General features: G+C 32.1%; 2 protein-coding genes across 2 annotated transcripts; both read right to left on the bottom strand.

Moving 5' to 3' along the window:
- Nucleotides 1–4,115: 4,115 nt before the first annotated feature.
- On the bottom strand, nt 4,116–4,610 carry LOC112089873 (toll/interleukin-1 receptor-like protein). The gene has a single exon (XM_024160686.1). The coding sequence runs from the start codon at nt 4,608–4,610 to the stop codon at nt 4,116–4,118; it is 495 nt and encodes a 164-aa protein (XP_024016454.1).
- Nucleotides 4,611–15,760: 11,150 nt separating this feature from the next.
- LOC112089872 lies at nt 15,761–16,556 on the bottom strand. The gene is made up of 5 exons (XM_024160683.1): nt 16,434–16,556; nt 16,272–16,341; nt 16,107–16,157; nt 15,958–16,023; nt 15,761–15,813 (listed from the first exon to the last, which is right to left on the bottom strand). The coding sequence occupies exons 1-5, from the start codon at nt 16,461–16,463 to the stop codon at nt 15,761–15,763; spliced, it is 270 nt and encodes an 89-aa protein (XP_024016451.1). The 5' UTR covers nt 16,464–16,556.
- Nucleotides 16,557–20,323: the final 3,767 nt, after the last annotated feature.

The raw sequence follows: 20,323 nt of genomic DNA, 5'->3' as shown, positions 1-20,323 counted from the left end.
ATTGATATCAATGTTCTCAGGCCATTCAAGATGAGCGAATTGGCCACCACCTATGCATATGTATACATTGAAAAACGCAAAAACTGCAGGCACCAAAGAAGCATCCGTCGTTGGAACCGAAAACTGATTCAAGACCATAGCCTAATGGTAAAACAAAAAGTTTCCTTTGTTCTCTCTTCCAACTAGCTTTTGCCTCAATTTTGCAGTGGCAAGACATATGATGCTATATTGCTACCAGACCTTATGAGAAAGTTTCTATAGTTAAAAGATTTTTTTAGATCTCAAGACCAGTCTTTTCTCAGTAAAAACTAACCTTATCAAGATCAAGCCGCATAGCCCTTTTCTACGGACGGCTATTTTAACGAAATGAGACTTGTTATTTTTATGAATTTTTGTGATTTCTACCTTTATATATTTCATTGTATGACAAGTTTCAACCATATATGGAAATAAAATTTCTGACCAAAAACAAAAAAACAAAACGAAAAAAATTCATGGTAAGCCCTTAGAGACAAATAGAAAAGGTTTACCAATTTAGAAAGGTGTGAGATAATTAGAGAGAAGTCGTACATATTTATATTAAAATATTTGAAGCTGAAACTCTTAATCTAGACACATCACAAATACTGTCATTCCATTTATTAATTTATTAATTTTTATTTTTTTGTTAGATTTGACAAAATATCGGTTTTATTAAATTTGAAAAACAGTTTAGTTGACAATGGAATAAAGCATTAAACCACAATAATTTAGAGCGGATTGTTTTAAGTTATTTTAACACATCATCCGATAAGAACCAATCCAAAAATGACATGTAATTAGTAAATAGGGTTAAAAGGTATTTTTGCAGCTGAAAGTCATTCTAGAGCTGACACGTAAGCAAAGCTCTGCGAAACTTGCTGTGGAGCTCACACATCAGCAAATCACTACACAAATAAGTATATAGATGTGTAAAAAACTTAAAATAAACCGGTCTAAATTATTATGGTTTAATGCTTAATTTTGTAGTCAATCAAACCGTTTTAAAAATTTTATAAAACCAAAATTTTGGAAAACAATTAACAAAAATGTTCAAAGAAACAAAAAAAAGAATCTATTTTAAAAGTTGGAATGTCATTTTTTTTTTAAAAAAAAACCAAATTTTAACAAAAAAATCTAACAGAAAAAGTTAATATATATATATATATATATAACTAATGGATGTCGTTTAAAAAAAATCATCTATAACTAATGGAATATCGCTAATGTTTATAGGGTTTCCTATTTCTTATGATTTAGTATAAATATCAACTACTTTTCTCTAATTCTCTCACAACTTTTAAAATTGTCTAACCTCTTCCTTTTTCATTCTAACTAAAAACTCATAGAGTCATCAAGTAAACATATACTAATGTTTTTCTAAACAAGTATAAACATATACTATATAGTCTTATATAAATCCGTACGTATTGTTCTACTTTTGTAGCTGTCAACAACCGTTTTTTAAATTTAATAAAACAAAAAAAAATATTAAAATGTAAGGAAATCTAACAAACAAAACAAATGAATCAAAACTAATATTAGATTTTAAACAAACAAATTGACAATTATATTAGTCTGCGCAAGGCGCGGAAAAATTTACTAGTTAATGTGTCACGTCTATCCACGTGAATGAAGTAAATTAACCTTATAATATTATTACTTCTTTGATTCAAAGTAATATAATCTTAATTCGGGTTTTCAGCAATGGACAACCCAATATATAAGGATTTACAACACTATACTAAAATTTAAGAGACCTACAATGGGTCTCCAAGATGAAGATGCTCTTATGTTTGAATGATGATGTGTTGTGATTGAATGAAGGAATGAAGATCTATTTATAGGAAAATTTCGGGCTTTACAACGGTTTTACGACGACTTTTTATGACGGTTTTACATCCAACAATCATATTACGACGAGTTTACGACGACTTTGCGATAATCTACAATTGTTAGATAAACATGTTTTAAATGTTTTTCACCTAACTCCTTTTTCGACGTACAATCGTCGTAATATTTACATCGAAACAAAGTCGTCGTAAATTCGTCGCAAAATTACGACGAATATACGACGATTTTACATTTACTAGCAAATCTCTCGTTATCGATGTATAATCGTCGTAATTCGTCGTAAATTGTACGTCGAGTTTACGACGATTTTTATATACGACGGTTTTACGACGGTTTTTAAATTCGACGTAAGATCGTCGTAAACTCGTTGTAATGTTGCGACGATTTGAAAACCGTCGTAATGGACCGTTGGAAATCGATTGTTTTCTTGTAGTGCAATCAGAGCCTAAGTACCCATTAATATTTGAAATTTGAAATTTATGATGGTTTTGAAGAAAAATTGGGTTATTATCGGAGTTAACAGACCAGTAAGAGAGATAGAGGTTTTCCAAGACTCTACAAGTATGAGAGTGTTTCATTGTTTTGAAGACGTAATAACATGTGAGTGAAAGTCACAGGTTCAAGGAGAGGGTTCTAGACTTTTTGGAAATGCTCTAGCTAGTTCTTACATGAAAAGAAACAGAGCATGTTACAAGATGGGTATCATCAGACGATTCAGAGATTTCTTCAGGTCGCAGAGCATAGCTAATTCATCTAAGCACCAGTGAGAATCAGCATACTTAGGGGATAAGATGATGACGGAGGCCGCCGAGTCCTCCATGCCTGCGACGAGACTTGGATCGACCTCTTCCCCTTTTTTCATACCGTCGTTGTCGAAAAAGACTCGGATCTTTTCCTTCTCGTTGAGAGCCTTATAGAGACGCTTCGTGATGTTGCCGCGCGTGTCCTCGCCTCGGAAACTGAGGAAGACGTCAAACTTCAGCCTGTGCGGCTTCGAAACAACCTCGGTCTCCATCTCCCGATCTTCCTCTTCTCCGTGAAGCTTAGCTTCTGATTCTACGCATCCATATCAGTCATCGGCTTACTAGAGAAGCTCGAATAGTGAATTCGGAAGCTGCTGACCAAAAGTCAACTCGGATCTCCTCTCCTTCAGTCAGTTCATGGCAGTCGACTCTTGATCGGCTTCGCAATTATCTTCGACTCTCTCCTTCTTCAGCTCACCCTTCAAGCGACAGCGATCGACAAAGTCTCTTGGCTAGAGGAAGAGAACGAAGCTCTCGATTTTGGGAATCACTAGAAATTGCCAATTTCCAGATTCTATTCTATTTCCTTCTCTTGTAAAACAAAATTATCGCATTGACTTTCAAGTGTAGGACCAACATAAAACGTCACGCAGTTCCATGGCTATTGCATATCAGAACGACACCCAGTGTTAAATCACGAAGTCGGAATTTGTTGCACGTATTAGCTTTAAAAATGAATAAATATTATTAAAATTAAATAAATATTTAACAAACGGATAACGGATATCCGGTTTCAAAATTTTCTATTATCCGGATCCGTATCCGAAATAAAAGAATACTTAATTTCACTATTCGGATCCGGATCCGAACTTCACGGATATTCGGTTTTTACGGATCGGATAGGACCGGATACCGGATAATAATTCCAGCCTTATCACCCAGTGTTAAAATCACTTGACTCGTTTTTTTAATTTACCGTAAGCTTAATTATTGATTTAAGTATCCATTGTCCATTGAAATTTGAAATTTATGGTTTGAAGAAAATTGGGTTACTGTCGGAGTTAACAGATAAGTAAGAGAGATGGAGGTTTTCAAAGACTCTTCAAGAATGAGAGTGTTTCACTGTTTTGAAGACATAAGAACATGTGAGTGAAAGTCACAGGTTCAAGGAGAGGGTTCTAGACTTTTTGTAAATGCTCTAGTTCTTACTTGAAAAGAAACAGAGCATGTTGCTTGAGAAGCAAGAGAGACAAGGAAGATGAGTCATAGGAAATGAAACGAGGAACCATTCTCAAAAAACTTGAAGATCTCAGAAAAAAACAACAGAAAGATTCAAGCTTGGAATAAAAAAGAGAAAAATGTAGATCAATAAATATTTCTAGTGTTGGAGACCATGTCTTATCGAAGATAATCAGAGAACAACTAGCCGCATGAAATGAATGCTTCAAAAAAATTTAGATGAGATGTTTGTATCAAAGTATCTGAATATGAGACTAGAGATTATAAAGATATTGCCATATTGTAGTCATACCTGTAAACAAATCCAGAGATATTTCCAACTAGATTCATGGCTCTCCTCCATTTCTGTATCTTCTCTTCGCTAAAACTTTTCGAGTGCTCTTCAAAATCCACCTCGAAAGTACCATTCTGTGTTCTAAAATGCCGTGGATCGACCATATAAAAGATGGGTATGATCGGACGATTCAGAGATGCTCTCAGATCGCAGAGCATAGCTAGTTCATCTAGGCCCCAGTGAGAGTTAGCGTAGTTCCGGGATAAGACGATGACAGAGGTCGCCGAGTCCTCCATTGCTGCCTCAAGACTTGTACTGATCTCGTCCCCACGTTTCATACCGTCGTTACCGCAGAAAACCCGGACGTTTTCCTTGTTGTTGAGCGTCTCATAGAGACGCCTTGTGGTGTTTTGGCCAGTGTCTTGGCCTCGGAAACTTAGAAACACGTCAAATCTGAGCCTTGAAACGGTGATAGGTTCCATCTCTGATTCTTTTCCTCTTCGAAATCAAGTTTGAAAGATGGAAACTGTAACAGAAAATTCTTTACTTTTTTTTTTTTTTTTTGAATAAATGTTAAATTATATTCAAAGAAAAAAAGACTGGTTCTACAACTTTGCCAATCTGTTTTTTGAAATTACATCGCTCCTTTTAAACTATTATCTTCTCGTATCAAACCAAATAATAAGCCCATCTTCATATCTTGAGTCGCTGCAACTCCTGTGAGTGTTTTTTGAAATAATAACAACTGATATTCTTGTCCATCAGTTTTGAAATACGTCTCGCCGGTGAGTGTTTTTCTCCGTGTTTCCTACCATTGCGTTCCCTCCAAATTGAATAGATCGATGCTTGAAAAGCGTACCGTAAGAGATAAGCTCGTGTTTTGTTCCCCGGAGGTTTGATAATGAGACCCACCACTGCCTCCCATGTCGAAACATATTCATTGCCAAGTAACCCCTTCACCATCGAACTCCATATTTCCTGCGAGTAAGGGCAAGCAAAAAATAGGTGGTTTCTTGTCTCCGCTGGATCACCACATAGTACACAACTGGAATTCCCTCCAATATTCCAGCTTGCGATACGATCACCTGTTGCTAGACGATTCCGAAAATTCTTTACTTGAATCTAAGAGAAAGCTTTTATGTATAGGCAGATAGCTTTAGTTGGTGCTACAACACACGCAACATATAAAATATATTTTGTTTGGAAGATGGAAGAAGCCCTCATATCCATAGTAACGAACACGGCTCTTCTGTAAGCCGGAAACGTCACATAGTTTCATTTCAAACAAATGAGAACGGTACACAGTGTTTATTCAAAGTTTGAAAGTTCTTATCATTAGTGCTAAACACACTTTTTTGCTAAAACACACACTTGTTCAGTTTATTCTGATTTCTTCTATGAATTGACTTTTGGGAGGTGGAAACCGTATAAATGTAGAAGCTGTCATATCCAAAACAACGGAAATGGATCGTCTCCAAGCTTTAATTAATTAACTACAAAAATGTTTTCTCTTTGAACAGTAATCAAACATTAATATTTTCTATATTAATATAAAGATATTATCAATCGAAACTTTAGAAAGTTGTCAAAATGTTTAATGATTTGTATCGGTTTAGAGATTATGTAATTTCCATATATATGTCTTATTTTGTTATAAATAAATATCTTTCAATAAGAATAAGGAAGAAAAACATAAAATGGTTGTTTACTTTTGCAATAGTTAGTATACAAGAAATGTGTTCTTCAAGCAAAGATATGAAATTAGGTTAATCCTATATGATTTTAGGTGAACTCTCTCCATCCTCCTGTCACATCAGCATCTGAATGGAGGACACATGTCCTTTCATTCAATTAATTAATCATAAATTTTAAAATAAAAAGTTAAAAACTAATTAATACCACTAATTCTAACTTAACTTTTCTATTTAATGTTTATTTCATATGTATTTATGTTCATAACTATTAAGTTACATTAAAATTAAGGTTTTCCACATTCCTAACAAAAATAAATAAATAACATTTATAATTTTTAGTATTCTTTTAAAAAATTTTAATATTTTTTGTACTAACTTGATACTTTTTCTTCCGGCTTATCCTCATCATGAACATTTTTTTCGAAGCTTGTTGTATAAAATAATGTAAAGATGTGGCGTTCTCTACATTCAAAAATTTGGCAGTTTTTATAGGTCATATATAGTGCCGTGCCTAGGATTTTTGAGGCCTTAGGCTAAAATTAAAATGTAGCCCTTTTAATAAAATTATATAAAAAATCAATAATCAAATGTACAGTAATATTTTTAAAAAATTTGGTGAAAAAAGGTTATTCTTTTATGCGGCTGAGGATCCAACTTGAACAAAATAAAAATATACACCAGACAAATTAGCCAGCCAAGGAAACTATAATTCACTTGTTAAATGTGACCTCTGAACTTGATATATAAGATGTGGCCTTAGGCGATTGCCTTTTTCATTTAACTGAAGGCACGGCTCTGGACTCATATATCATATTATTATAGCTGCATTTTATTGTGAAACATGAAGTATGGAGTGGTTCTTGCAAAATCATGGCAATTGTACTTGTCATAAATATGAGAACATTAAAATTCAGAGGTAATTATATGTTTTCAAGCAATTCAACCCAAAAAAATATGGCTTTTATCTACGTTTTTTTACTCATATCATATTTATGTTTATGATTTCTAGAATAGTAGAATAACTTTCCTACTTATCCTACTTCCAATCCTTTAAAAAAAAGTTATTTGTTAAAGATTTTATTTTTAAAAAATCTAATACTAAACAATCGATCAAACAAATTACCATATTCTTATAATTATATATATATATATATATTAACACAAATATATTTTTTTAAATATTATGTAAAACAAAACCCACGCGTATGGGTACAAGTCTAGTAGTTATAAATCAAAATAGAGTAATCATTTACATAACATAAGCCAAATCTATTGATAAATACTGAAAACAGAACAAACTGGTCTCTTAAATAAACTGTACTTGTTTCCTAAAGAATCGGAAGCAAGACTTATTCTACTTAGAACAAGTCAAGAGACTGTAAAGACAGATGAATCAATATGAAGCTACTTTATTCTTCAGAACATAAACCAAAGGCAGATTAATTAGGCTTCTTCTACATAACGACCGAGTTCATCATCGTAGTACATCGGAGTAAATGTACTTTTCCCGAAATAACTGATACTAGGTATCTGCCCGCGTTGCGCGGACACAATCATTATATAAACCTTATTATAATTTGATTATTGAAACATCACATTTTTATTTTCAATTCTCGCCAAACACGGGTTTATATATTTAAGAAATCGTGTAATATTTTTATATTTGAGTTTATTAATAATAGTTAAATTGTATAATATTTTTTGCCAAACTTTCGGTATATATTATTTTTTAAGATGAACAACACTTATTTACAATAATAAAATGAAACTATACCATTAATAATAACCAAATATAGAAAAATTTGTACTTTATATAATAAACAAAATAATATCTTATAAATATTCCTTTAAAAAAAAAATTTCTATGTCTAAGCCTCTAAAAAAGCTAGTATCACAATTATTATCACAATAAAATAAATATTAATAATCATCACAATTATATGTCATTTTATCACCTAGTAATGATTCTGATGAGGTTCTTTCTATTTTTGATTTTTATAATTATTATATTATAATTATAACAAAACATGACATATATAGTCAACTAAATTAGCGGTGGTAAATATGACCGTTATTTTTCAAAACAGTGCAAATACTACTATTGGTTGTCGTAACGGTGATTTTCAATTTAAAGTAGTACCCATTTGTTACTCATAATCAGATTTTATTCATTGTTAAGAATAACTGCATCTATCTTTGAAAAAAATGTCTCCTTACACGATGATTTCTGATTTAGGTATAGCATCTGATCGATCTTCTATCTGTGTTCAAGTTATCAAGAGTGTCGAGGAAAGCCTAGGTGTTCACTGTATTCAGCGATCGTTTATATTCGCAGACGAACATGTAAGTATAACTTCAAAAATAACATACTGTCTGAATCTTAATATATTACAGTCTGAATCTTGATATATTATCAATACCATCATTATTTTTTAACTGAAAATCTAGGGTGATCGAATACGTGCATCGATTCCGAATCGTTTAGTAGACCATTATGAAGGCATGATGTGTGATAAAGATTGGTATTTCATTGGTAACTTCAAAATTACTCCACACATAGGAACTTCGAGGATTACAGTCAATGGTCTCCATATCTGTATCGATGAGGATACTCATGTTGAGAAGACATCGCCTAAATCAGATGACCAGTTGTATTCATTTGCTAATTTTAGAAATGTCCTTGACGAATCTCTGATGGAAAACATAGACGTTGGTATGTTTTCTTAGTATTTAATTATACTCAATTAGATTAATTAATACTCTACTTAATTATACGAATATATTGCTTTATGCTAGTTGATTTGATCGGAGGTATTATCAAAGTTTGTCAATTGGAACGTCAAGACCAATTTTGGATCGAAAATCAGAGAATCAACTCAAGTGTTCTAAAATTTACAATAAGAGATTTTGAGTAAGAATCCATTGATACAAAGACTAATACATATATAAATCTTTACTATCATATTCTCGATGTTAAAGAAAATGATATATTAATTCTGTTTTTTAGGGGTGTCGACATCAATTGCATAGCGTGAGGAAGAGATGCTGAACATTTTGAGTCCTTATGGAAAAATACTCCTCGTCGCAAAATCGTTTTCTGTGTATTGAGATTTTGGGAGATGTGTCGATATGGAGGTTATTTCTCATTCTATCGACCAACCATATATCAATTTATATTCATATCAATTGTACCTAATATAATTTTCTATATTGTACAGATGAAATATGTGTTTGTTCTGGTCGAGAATTCTCTGAAATATTGTTCGATCCTCCAATTCCTGAAGTCAAAAATTCTCATTTTATGTAAGCATTGTTCACCGTTATCATCTTGTAAATTTACTAAACAAAATTATTGAATATTCGACTCATTATTTATCTTGTTCTTGCAGGCTTGACTACACTGATGATTTTAACAACATTGAAGATGGCTACTTTTTTGATCACTCACCAATTTTCCCTAGCCATTGAATCTACCAATTTCATTTGATGTTTTCATTTATTTTGTTTGACAATTCTATTTGACTTTTTTCTCGTTATTTTGAATTTTAAAACTCTTTAATTAGATGAAAGAATTATTATACGTAATAAAATTAGAAAATATTAAGATAACACATTAACAATATGATTGATATTGAAAACATTATTAATCACTAATAAATTTAATAGATCAGGGCAATAACCGAGATATTCATAAATTATAGGACTAACCTCTTGACCATTCAAGACCATCACAATCTATTTGTTAAAGGAAGGGTCGAATTTTAGTTACAACAGAAATTTTTTGGCCCATAAGATGTATACAAATTTTGGGCTCAGATGATATATAATTTAAATGTAACATAATAAATCGTTTACATCAAACAGATTTAGAATCAAATCAGAACATTATTAAGAATAAAAAAACTATAGATATCCATCTATTCAAAACTATCAGAAACTTGTCAGGTATATTTTCAAAAGCGCAATGAATACTTAGCCCTTTGAGTAGACTATAGTTTAAAAATCAACTTTTCAAATCATCATACATCACCAAAAAAAGACAAAACACTACAAAACCATTGATATACAAATTTATTAGTATCAATATATAAAATGAACAATTACTATAATATATTGTAAAAATCGCGCACACATGCAGAGATATATAAGATAATTCATATGAGAAGAAAATGGAAAATAACAAACTAAAAAATTGCAATGTAGTTTTACACGATATAAAAAAATTCATAGGCTGTTATTCCAAGATTTATGTATTCGTGGAATGGAAATCAATATTGATCGGTTGACACCAATGCCTCTCGGAGACGTACTACTTCAGGAATAGCTGGTGCCAACATTATCCGTGTGTAATTAGGAGCCGCTATAGCCATCCAATTACCTTAATATCACAAAAAAAAAATCGAAATAATTAATAACTTAACAAACACTTATAGTTTTTATATAGTTATATATATATTCGAGAAAGTATCATAAATTCCAGCCTTAGAATACCTCGAATGATATCAACTTTTGCAGCCAGAACGATACATATTATCATATCATCATCACAATGCGTCAAACCATCGAGAAAATCTCGACCAAAATTACCAACCAAACGACATGGTAGACGACATCCTCTAATAATTATAAAATAAAACAATCAGCGGAAAATTGGCTGTAAATAAGTAGCTCTGAATTCTAAACTGTATGATAATACACAATACCTCTGATTCTACATTTCGATATATATCTCGTTCATCATGTAGCTTTCAAAAGGATATTGTGGATCAACGTAGTTTCCAACAGTCATAACACGTCCAATTAGATCTTAACGGTAAAAACATAAAAGGCAAGTCAACACTATAGCGATTTATAACTTAAAAACATAATATGTGTCATATCACAAGAATATACGTAATACACACAGCTTACCCACATAACTGTTAACGTCGCAGGATCCATCTATTATATACTCGAACTCGGTAAAAGAAAAGCAACGATATGAGTTATCCATCACAAATACACCGACCGAAGTTTGCAGTTTGCAAAACACCAAAAGAATGATAAACAACTCTATATATACAGCGTATCATATATAGTTATTTTATTTTATTTTGATAAAATATAAGCAACGATAAGATTATGGAAAAGCGGAATAATAATATGTTATAATTAAACTTTATTGTTATAACAAAGCTGATATATATAATTATTCTAATATCATTTATTATATATTGCTTTTGTTAAAATAAGAGATAAGTATACCACGATAAAGAAACTAAAAAAAAACATGGTAAAAAATTACTGACTTCTGATAATCAACCAACAAACCCTAATGCATGGTATGCACTTCTAAACGAAGGATAAACGACTCCACCAACAGTCCTAATATCATCAAAACTACATGGACCCCTAACTATGTCCAATAATAGTCTCAGATAATACTCTTCTCCATACTCAGTCGGCGATTCGTCCACAACACAAGCACCAGAATTTCCTTTTAGTCTTGGCCTCCATGTCCTATTTTTACGATCCCATACAAACATAGAAGGAATCTCCGAGTATAAAAGATTCCTTGCCTCTGGATAAGACTGATTACACCTAAACCAAGCAAGGAATTTAGGTTTTCTAGCAGCATCACGTCTATCTAAATTATTAGAAAACACAATAATTTCCCCCGGGAGATGAAACGGCATAACTTGCCAATTAACACGTGGTCGCCTGTGAGCACCTAGACATGTACAATAGAACAACAATCATATATACAATAACAACAATCAATAAAATACCGTAAAGAAAACTAACGATTAGTGACGTCCTCAAAAACGTAATACAAAACTCATTTACCAAACGCTTTCATCGAAGAACCCGAATGCAAACAATTCTAACAATGCAGACTGATAACCTGTGAAGTCGCGATAGACGCATATATATACGTATACCAAAATATATGCATATATATAGAGATATAAGAATTATGTGGTTTACGCGTTGTTTATTTTTTTTCTAAGGTTTCTTAGAATGTTTTCCTTTATTTACATTTTATACACACCTCTCAACTACCGAGTTTTTCCTTTTTAATAACTAATTAATCAATTCATTCAAACACCACGATTTTCATAGCTACTAAATGAAAAAAAAACAAAATTGTGGAATGATCGGGGATATATTCGAATCCTATTAGATATTTATAAATATAAATTACTTGGAGTCCAAGAAATCAATAAAACAATCCATTCAAACACCATGATTCTCATAGACACTAAATGGAAAAAACTAAAATTTATGATATGATCGGGGATATATTCGAATCTTCTTAAATATTTATAAATATGAGTTACTTGGAGTCCAAGAAACTAATAAAAGCATGTGTTATTTATGTGAATATATAACTTATATTATTTTCTCCGCTCTATATACTTCAATATCAAACAACAATAATAATTTCATTAAAAAAATATATTTATTGATTAAAATAAAGAGGTCTGAAAAACAAAGAATAATTAAACTATAATTTGTATACATGGTAAAAATGATATTCAATGTAGACGTCATAACATTATTCATTGTAGACGTGCTACACTACCACACGTGCATGGCCTCTTACGCGGATATCTGCATTGTTATAAAAAAGACTTGAGAGAGAGAAGGCGACCACGAATTAATACCAAAAAGTCAAAATACAAACATAAAGTATTAGAAACTCACTGTTCCAAAAACTCATCTAACTCAGGAATACGGAGATTGAGTTCGAACTTAGTAGGAGATGTGGAAGATATAGTGATCTTGCCTATATTGATAAACCAAATACAGAGTCAAAACAATAAAATGAAACGAACATAGAGAATATAAATTAGTATACTAAAAATACCTCCAAAATAATCAATAACAGCCCATCTAAGCACACACACAATGATATCTTGATCACATCGTCTCCAAGATGCATAAAAGTTTTTCGCCATCTCACCGAACAATTCACAACTCAAATCAACACCACTAAATTAAAACATGCCACACATATTCAGATGGATAGAATAATTAAAACGATATTATACAGTTTAAAACATTCAGCAGACAGTACCGTTTATCTTTAAGACAGAACGTGACGGTTGAATATGAACCCCATATCTCGGAATCACATATATCATTACATAGACTGCCATATGAAGGAAAAGAATGCTCTCCAGTCAGTAAACCACAAGACGTTCCAGATAGTCTTACATTTAAGACATGACCTATCAAATCTTCATAGACAACAAAAATTAAACAATGTTAACATCAGTAAGATAACAATAAAGAAATTCAATAACTAAATCAAAATAAACACACCAACTAAATAGTCATGATCATGGGAACGATCCAATATCCTTTGAAAATCAACGAAGTCAAAATAGGCATTTTCACATCTACGTGAAGTCTTGTCAATGATAGTTGATGGTAGGAACAATATTTTGTATCTATGAGAAGTCGGTCTACAACTATCCTCACAATCGGTAACAGAAAAACGACTGATAATAATCCAACTACCAACATCTATGCGAGACGATGCAACACTGATCTCACCATCACTAACAGTGGCCTGAATTTTTACACCCTGTGAATAAAACAGTCAATTAGACACCGACTAAAATTTATGATACTTTTATGTAATAGTACAATAAATACCTGTTCATCCGACAATATGAGCTCCATAGAAGAACGTTTCGAAATTAGCATATGCACCCACGTTTGTAAAACCTTAACAAAGATAGTACAATCATCTTTGGAAGGACTCAAACGTGAAACACACTTACCAAAACACATTGAACCAAGAGAAACTGTATAAGTACACACCGAATCCTGGTGTCCAGATATACTAATACTCTTTTCGATGAGTATATCACTCAGTTCAACGTTTCGCTGATCTTCACTATCATCGTCAATATCAGTCTCATCATCCAACATAACATCTTCATCATCATTTTCATTATCATCAGTTGAATCGGCATCGTCGTCATCTTCATCTTCGTCATCACCGCTATCATCTTCTGAGCTATCACTTGAACCATCAGATTCTTCACAAGTCTCATCGTCGTCAATAAAATCATCCTCAGAATCATACTCATCTGTTTGGTCCATATCATCAGTATCTTCACCCGTCTCTGAATCAGACCCCATATAATCTCTAAAACCATAATCATCATCAGTACCACGACCCGATAAAACCTCAATATCATCAGAGTCACTATCTTCTGCATAGATAAATATATGTAAAAACGATGTAATTAGTATCCTAAAAAACCAAAAAACAGTGTTCAAAACAAAAAACAAAGAATTGAAACCATTAGATTCTTTATTCATAACTCAAGCATTCCTCGCAAAATCCCATAGAAAAGTCTTCTGAGCATGATCACTCGTATTAACACGATCAGAAACTAAATACACAAAACAAACATTAGAACAAACAGAAAGACTTAATATACACCATTAACAAAAATATATTACATTAAGAGCGGAAATACCTTCTTTGATAAAAAACTCGTGATCAAGAATAGATATATGATACGAAGAATCAATATCTACATAAAAATTGAAAACGTTCATAGACTAATATATAATAAGGGTATGCATCTGAAAGGCTAAGATATAGCATTACAAAAGGTAAAAACTGTAAGATTAATAGACAGGACTACCTTCGATAACAGGATTATATGTCCGCAAGGTCCATTCATCGATAGCAGAATCGATAAGTAGCTTGCATGGATAACCTACAAATACAAACAACTACTAATAAGTATTATAAATTGAATGAATAACCTAAAGAGGTTCAACAACCTTTTTTTTTGTGATATCCACGAAAACATATGGAGTCACGTAACGATAATCAGTCATGTCTTTGTTATCCATATTCTGACGATGCGATTTCAACACAGACTTTAACCCGCGAGCATAAGCCTGGTTATCAAAACCTATAGTCGTATAAATTTTTAGAATTCATCTAAAAAAATTGAGAGCATACATACTATTATTAAATTTGATAATAGTTATACATATATACCAGAATCGGTAGACGGAACTTCCCAAGTGATGCTGACTTTAGATGGATGATCAAAGCTGTACTTAAACGAACACATTGTTAGCTTTGCATGCAAATAGACAAACATGCTGAATCTTTTCTAAAGAGATCCAAAAAGTTAATGCTATTATAAAAACCCTAGCAAAATAATCACAGAACCCTAATAGAAAAACTAATGCGTTAATTATGAGAAGTTTGGTTGAAAACGCTCATATTTATACGTCTAAACAACCTAAGGTTTATTTTCTTGTGAAAAATACTAAAATGTAATTATTGATTTACATGCGATATTATATTCCCATGAATTTCGTAGCTATTAATAATAAAAATGTAAAGATTCCATTGTAGATAATAACAAAGAAATTATGGAATATTCCCTTTTACAAAATATTTAATAAATACAAAATATTTCCAAAAATAGAATTAAAAAAAAAAAACACTAATCACAGGATTCGAACCCGTGAACCTTCGAAAAATGGACAAAGCACTTAACCAACACACTACCATCTCAATCAGCACAAACGACGTATTGGAAGGTATGTATATTTTTTTTTGGGTTTGAAATTTGAGCCAATTTATTCGAGAGAAGAGATTATGGCCCATGCCTTGTTTTCTTGAATTAAAGAAGTTTTTCATTTTTTAGCAACTAATATCGATTTTAATGATTTAAAGTTAACTAATTCAACCAATCAAATTATAACAATTATCAACCAATCAAATCTTACTTGAATTAAAGAAGTTTTCCATTTTTTAGCAACTAATATCGATTTTAATGATTTAAAATTAACTAATTCAACCAATCAAATTATAACAATTATCAACCAATCAAATCCTTATAATTTCATTAATCAAAACGACACAAAAATCTGTGCGTTAAACCACAGCCCGAATCACTTCGCAAATACTAATATAGATACGTACTAAACGCCACTTTTTTTCCCTCCTTGGCTGCAATCTCTGAAGCACACAAAGAAAATGAAGATGAGAAAGAATAAGCACAAATATATATATTCTTCTTGATTTTGCACAAATATATACGTACTAAACGTCACTTTCTTTCCCTCCTTGGTAACAATCTTCTTCTTGATTTTGCTTTTTTACCTTCATACACATCCATCTCTAGCATCATTCCCCCTAGTTGCAGAAATTTGCAGGACAGCAAAACACCTTAAAACATGCAAACGATATTCACAAAGCTGACTAATTCTTCGAAAAAGAAGGGAATACAAAACAAAAAAAATGATACATACAAAAACCACCATATAACCAGTCTCCAGCTTTCGGACTTTCTCGCTTCCACTCTACAATTTAAAAAAAAAAGAAGATAATCAAAAATCCGAATACACATACATGAAATCCAATAATTAACGCTAGTGAGTTTTAATAGATCAGAATGTGAAAACAAAGAACGTTACCATTGGTACAAGTTGATGAAGAGAAATTGCGAGATTGGCGATCCCCAAGCGATCTCCCTCTACGGTAACACTGTGTATTACTTTCATCAATCGATCGCTCGAAGAAAGTCCAAAGAACAAACGTAATATTAAACAATAATTATACTCTTTTTGACGTTATACCTGCGCAACTACGGATCTCAAAATCTGCATGATCGAAAAATTAGGTGGTGGTTTGTAAATGCGACGAACAGAAAATTGAGTTTAGCTGTAGATAAATGAGAGATTACATTTAATATTGCGAAGTGGGAACTACAAATTACAAAATGCTTGGATAATTTGAGAAATTAAATAGAATTATTTTAAGAATTTTGAAGATTTTATTTACACGATACTGTTTTTTTTTTGTCCTCTCACTTCAAACAAACCCATGAGATTCTACCGGATCTCTCTCCATATCAAAGTAGTTGAAACTGAAGCACCAAAAGGTTTATTCTCTGGTTAAGTTAATGTTTTTAAGAAAGAAATGATTTATTCTTCTTTGTATTTCCTATTTATACGGATCTCTCTCTCCCTTTACCTAGGTGAAGAATAAGACAAATAACTGATAAGGACAAGGCATCAACAAAAGATCTCACCAAACCAAAAGCTAAACCGAGAATATGAAACAAAACCAAATTCATAATAACCAGAATCCCTTGAGGCCTGCTTTTAAACCACGATGAGATACTCGGTGCTCTCACACTACATGGACTAAATCTGAATTTTCATTGCTTGAGGTAAATACTAAAAGACAGTTCGTTTAGCAATATATACGGTTTAACTACGGTAATATATATTGTAATATCTGTTTCAAATTTTGGTTTTGATTTTGAACAAAGAGGTGAGGAAAATCCGAAACAAATTGACGATCGAATTATTATATATCTCTGCCATGATTCCACACATCTGAACACAGCTAAAGATGTCTAACTTCTACACCAAATAAAACTGACTTATTTTTTTGGATCCAGTTGCAACTCTTACTTTCTCATTGGCTGCAATATCTAACTAGTAATGAAATGAGAGAAATTAAAACACCAACTATCATGCATGTGTTTATTACTCTTCACTGCTTCAACTTATTCATCTCTCTCTCTCCCCCTTCTTCTTAATTCGTGGCTCCGATACCTGAAAACGCACGAAAGGGATTCACATTGGCATATATTATGCTATATAAGTTTCAAAGGGTCACTGGAAGAAACTAATCTATTAAATATGGAAGAGAAGACACTAATAAATATAACTGTTAATATAACAAGTAAATGATGATTATTTTTGTTTTTTCTTATTCTCCACTCAAAACCTGAATCATAATAATGAAATAAAATAAAACATCAAATATTCCTCTTTGATTTTAGGATGGATGTAGAGTTTTTGGTTTACATCATAAATCATATCTCTCCCAATGAATTTTTTTTTTTTCTTTTGTGTGTGTCTAACAAAAAATGATAAATCATATACCTGTGCGATTCCTGCGTTAGCACGGAGTTTGAGCTCGTCCTTATGTATCTCTGCCCGTTGATTCATTCTTTTAATGGATCTATATTCTAAGAAATGAGAGAAGAAGCGATCATGTTTTTTAATTGAATCATCTAAAAAAATAATACTTATGTAAGGTAATTAATTAATGACATGAACATATATTACCATAGTAAACAATGCAACCACTTCCCACAAACGCACTACAAAATAAGATTCCGTTCGAGAAAGCTCTCACCTCTGCTCTTTTTCCATTGAGCACTGCAATCGAAAAGGACAATCAAAAATCCGCTCGAGAATGCGGAAACAGACAAGGAAGGAGGCGTTACCATTATTGTTACTAGTCGTCAGTGAGGAGATATCGCGATTCCTAACCAATCTCCCTCCACGGTAACACTGTGTGTATCGTAGAAATTAAAGTAAATGCACTAAATAACCTCATTACTATTCCTAATTTGCAGAATAGGAAAACACACTATTACGTTACTGTGCAATTTTCATAATGGCATCCTTATCCCTATTATCTCTCTTGCATCTATACACATTCTTGATTTGATATTATGTCAAAAATATTAATTTAATATTTTATAAAATTTTGAACACTTCTACTGATTCTTCTTCTGCTGATTCTTTTTCTTCTTCCGGTGACTATTTTTCTTCTTCTTCTTCCTCCACTTTCCTTTTTATAACTCTATTTTCTAATGCTGACCTGAATCCAATTCTGGACCCTCCTGTTCTTGGATCTTCCCCACCCGCTCCACCCGATTCATCATCACCAAACCCGTCTGTTCCAATTTTCTCAAATCCGCCGGCGCCGATCGTAAACCCGAACCGCCTCCGCCTCCTTCTACGCCTAATCCAAATCCTCAGCCACAATTTTTACCTCCTCCGCCGGATTCGGATACAACCACTGCACGCCTCCATCTACACCAGAAACAACAATCGCGCCACCGCCTCCAGCGACAGTATTGGCATCTCCGCCATTAAATCCGTCGAGCTAACGTATATATATATATATAGTACTGTGTATCTATTTGAATTACTTTTATAATTTTATTGTTAAACTACTAACAATACATTTAGAGTGTTATATGTTTTTGTAGCGCACTAACTACAAAAATAACACCTATAATAATCTAGATAATTCATTATTGTTATTAATCTAACATATGTTTTACCTTGTTAATTATAATGTTAGACGTTAATTTTATATGTATTATGCTAAGTATACCAATAACATCTTTGATCATCTATATAACTCACTATTGTTATCAATCTAACATATTTTGTACCTAGTTAGTTATAATGTTATACGTTAATTTATATGTAACATGTTGAGTATATCAATAATATCTATCATATATATTATTATTAATCTAACATTATCTTTATCATGTAAATCATAATGTTATATCTATATTTATATATGATATAATAACTGTTATTCTATAAAAAAATATATATCTTGTTATTATAATATATATGGTACGTCTACCAGAAAAAATTTGTGTGGTTGTGTTTTTCTGTATAAAAACATTGCCTACTCTACTTATATTTGTAGTTACCCTATCCAAAATCATTATATCTATTCTGTCATAGTGCATCGACCAACATGGCAAATCTTTTTAGGGGTATAATAGTATTTACTCATGATCATACACACAATACTATTTATTTTTGGTGGACCCTTGGCCATTTCCGCAAATTCGTCTCCAAACTGGATTTTTTCGCCAATTGTCTCTAGAAATTAAGTGAAGAAAAAAAAAACATAAACATAAATCACTAAATCAGTGATTCAGATTATTAGACGTTATACCTGCGCAACTAGGGATCTCAGAATCTGCATGATCGATAAATTAGGTGGTGGTTTGTTTATCCGGATGAGGGCTTGTTTAGTTTTTAAAGGACAGTACCAGATGGGCCTGATATTTGATTTATGGGCCTATATTGTTGGCAGTGAAAGATGCGTGAAGAATATAGATTCCTGATGCAATTCGTCCGTCGTGAGCTTTCAATGGGTAAAATTTTGTTCGGGATAAACTGAATAAACCAAACCCGAACTATTGGTGTTAATTATTATTCATGTTTTTTTTTTTTAACTATTGTTCATGTTCTATTCAAATTATATACTAATCCGTTAAGAATTTGAATCTCATGCATGTTAGAATAGTTGGGTATACAAGAAGTGTGTTCCTCAAGCAAGGATATGACATTAGGTTATTCCAAAAGAGTTATAACTATCAAAATTAAGTTAACAAAAGTACAAAACATAAGTCAAATTTATCGAATATGAATTATCTTTGTAAACGTCATTACCATTAATTAATTCATTACTTGATAAAGCCATCATCAGCCATGATGTCTTTAGAGATAAAGAAAAAAACAAAACTACGACATGGGAATTGTTTAGTGTTGCTAGTTGCTACAAAATAATTAGCGTACCAAAAGATACACACAATAGTTTGTAGTAACACAAAACTGATCAATTGAACCGGAACCATGACACTAGCAAAACCGGTTTGAGCTTATATATAGACTGGCTCGCTCATGGC

This window comes from Eutrema salsugineum, unplaced genomic scaffold (genome assembly GCF_000478725.1).
Source record: "Eutrema salsugineum unplaced genomic scaffold, Eutsalg1_0 scaffold_8, whole genome shotgun sequence".
NCBI lineage: Eukaryota > Viridiplantae > Streptophyta > Magnoliopsida > Brassicales > Brassicaceae > Eutrema > Eutrema salsugineum.
Note: the sequence above shows the minus strand (reverse complement) of the source record. Positions and strands in the feature narration are given on the sequence as shown.

What these genes read in the sequence shown, in the direction of transcription:
- LOC112089873 (XM_024160686.1), bottom strand. Translation starts at nt 4,610, where the DNA reads ATGGAACCTATCACCGTTTCAAGGCTCAGATTTGACGTGTTTCTAAGT.
- LOC112089872 (XM_024160683.1), bottom strand. Translation starts at nt 16,463, where the DNA reads ATGCAGATTTTGAGATCCGTAGTTGCGCAG. An exon ending in CTGGTTATATGGTGGTTTTT is followed by an intron (nt 16,024 to 16,106) that starts GTATGTATCATT and finishes GCATGTTTTAAG; the next exon opens with GTGTTTTGCTGTCCTGCAAA. An exon ending in AGAGATGGATGTGTATGAAG is followed by an intron (nt 15,814 to 15,957) that starts GTAAAAAAGCAA and finishes TGTGTGCTTCAG; the next exon opens with AGATTGCAGCCAAGGAGGGA.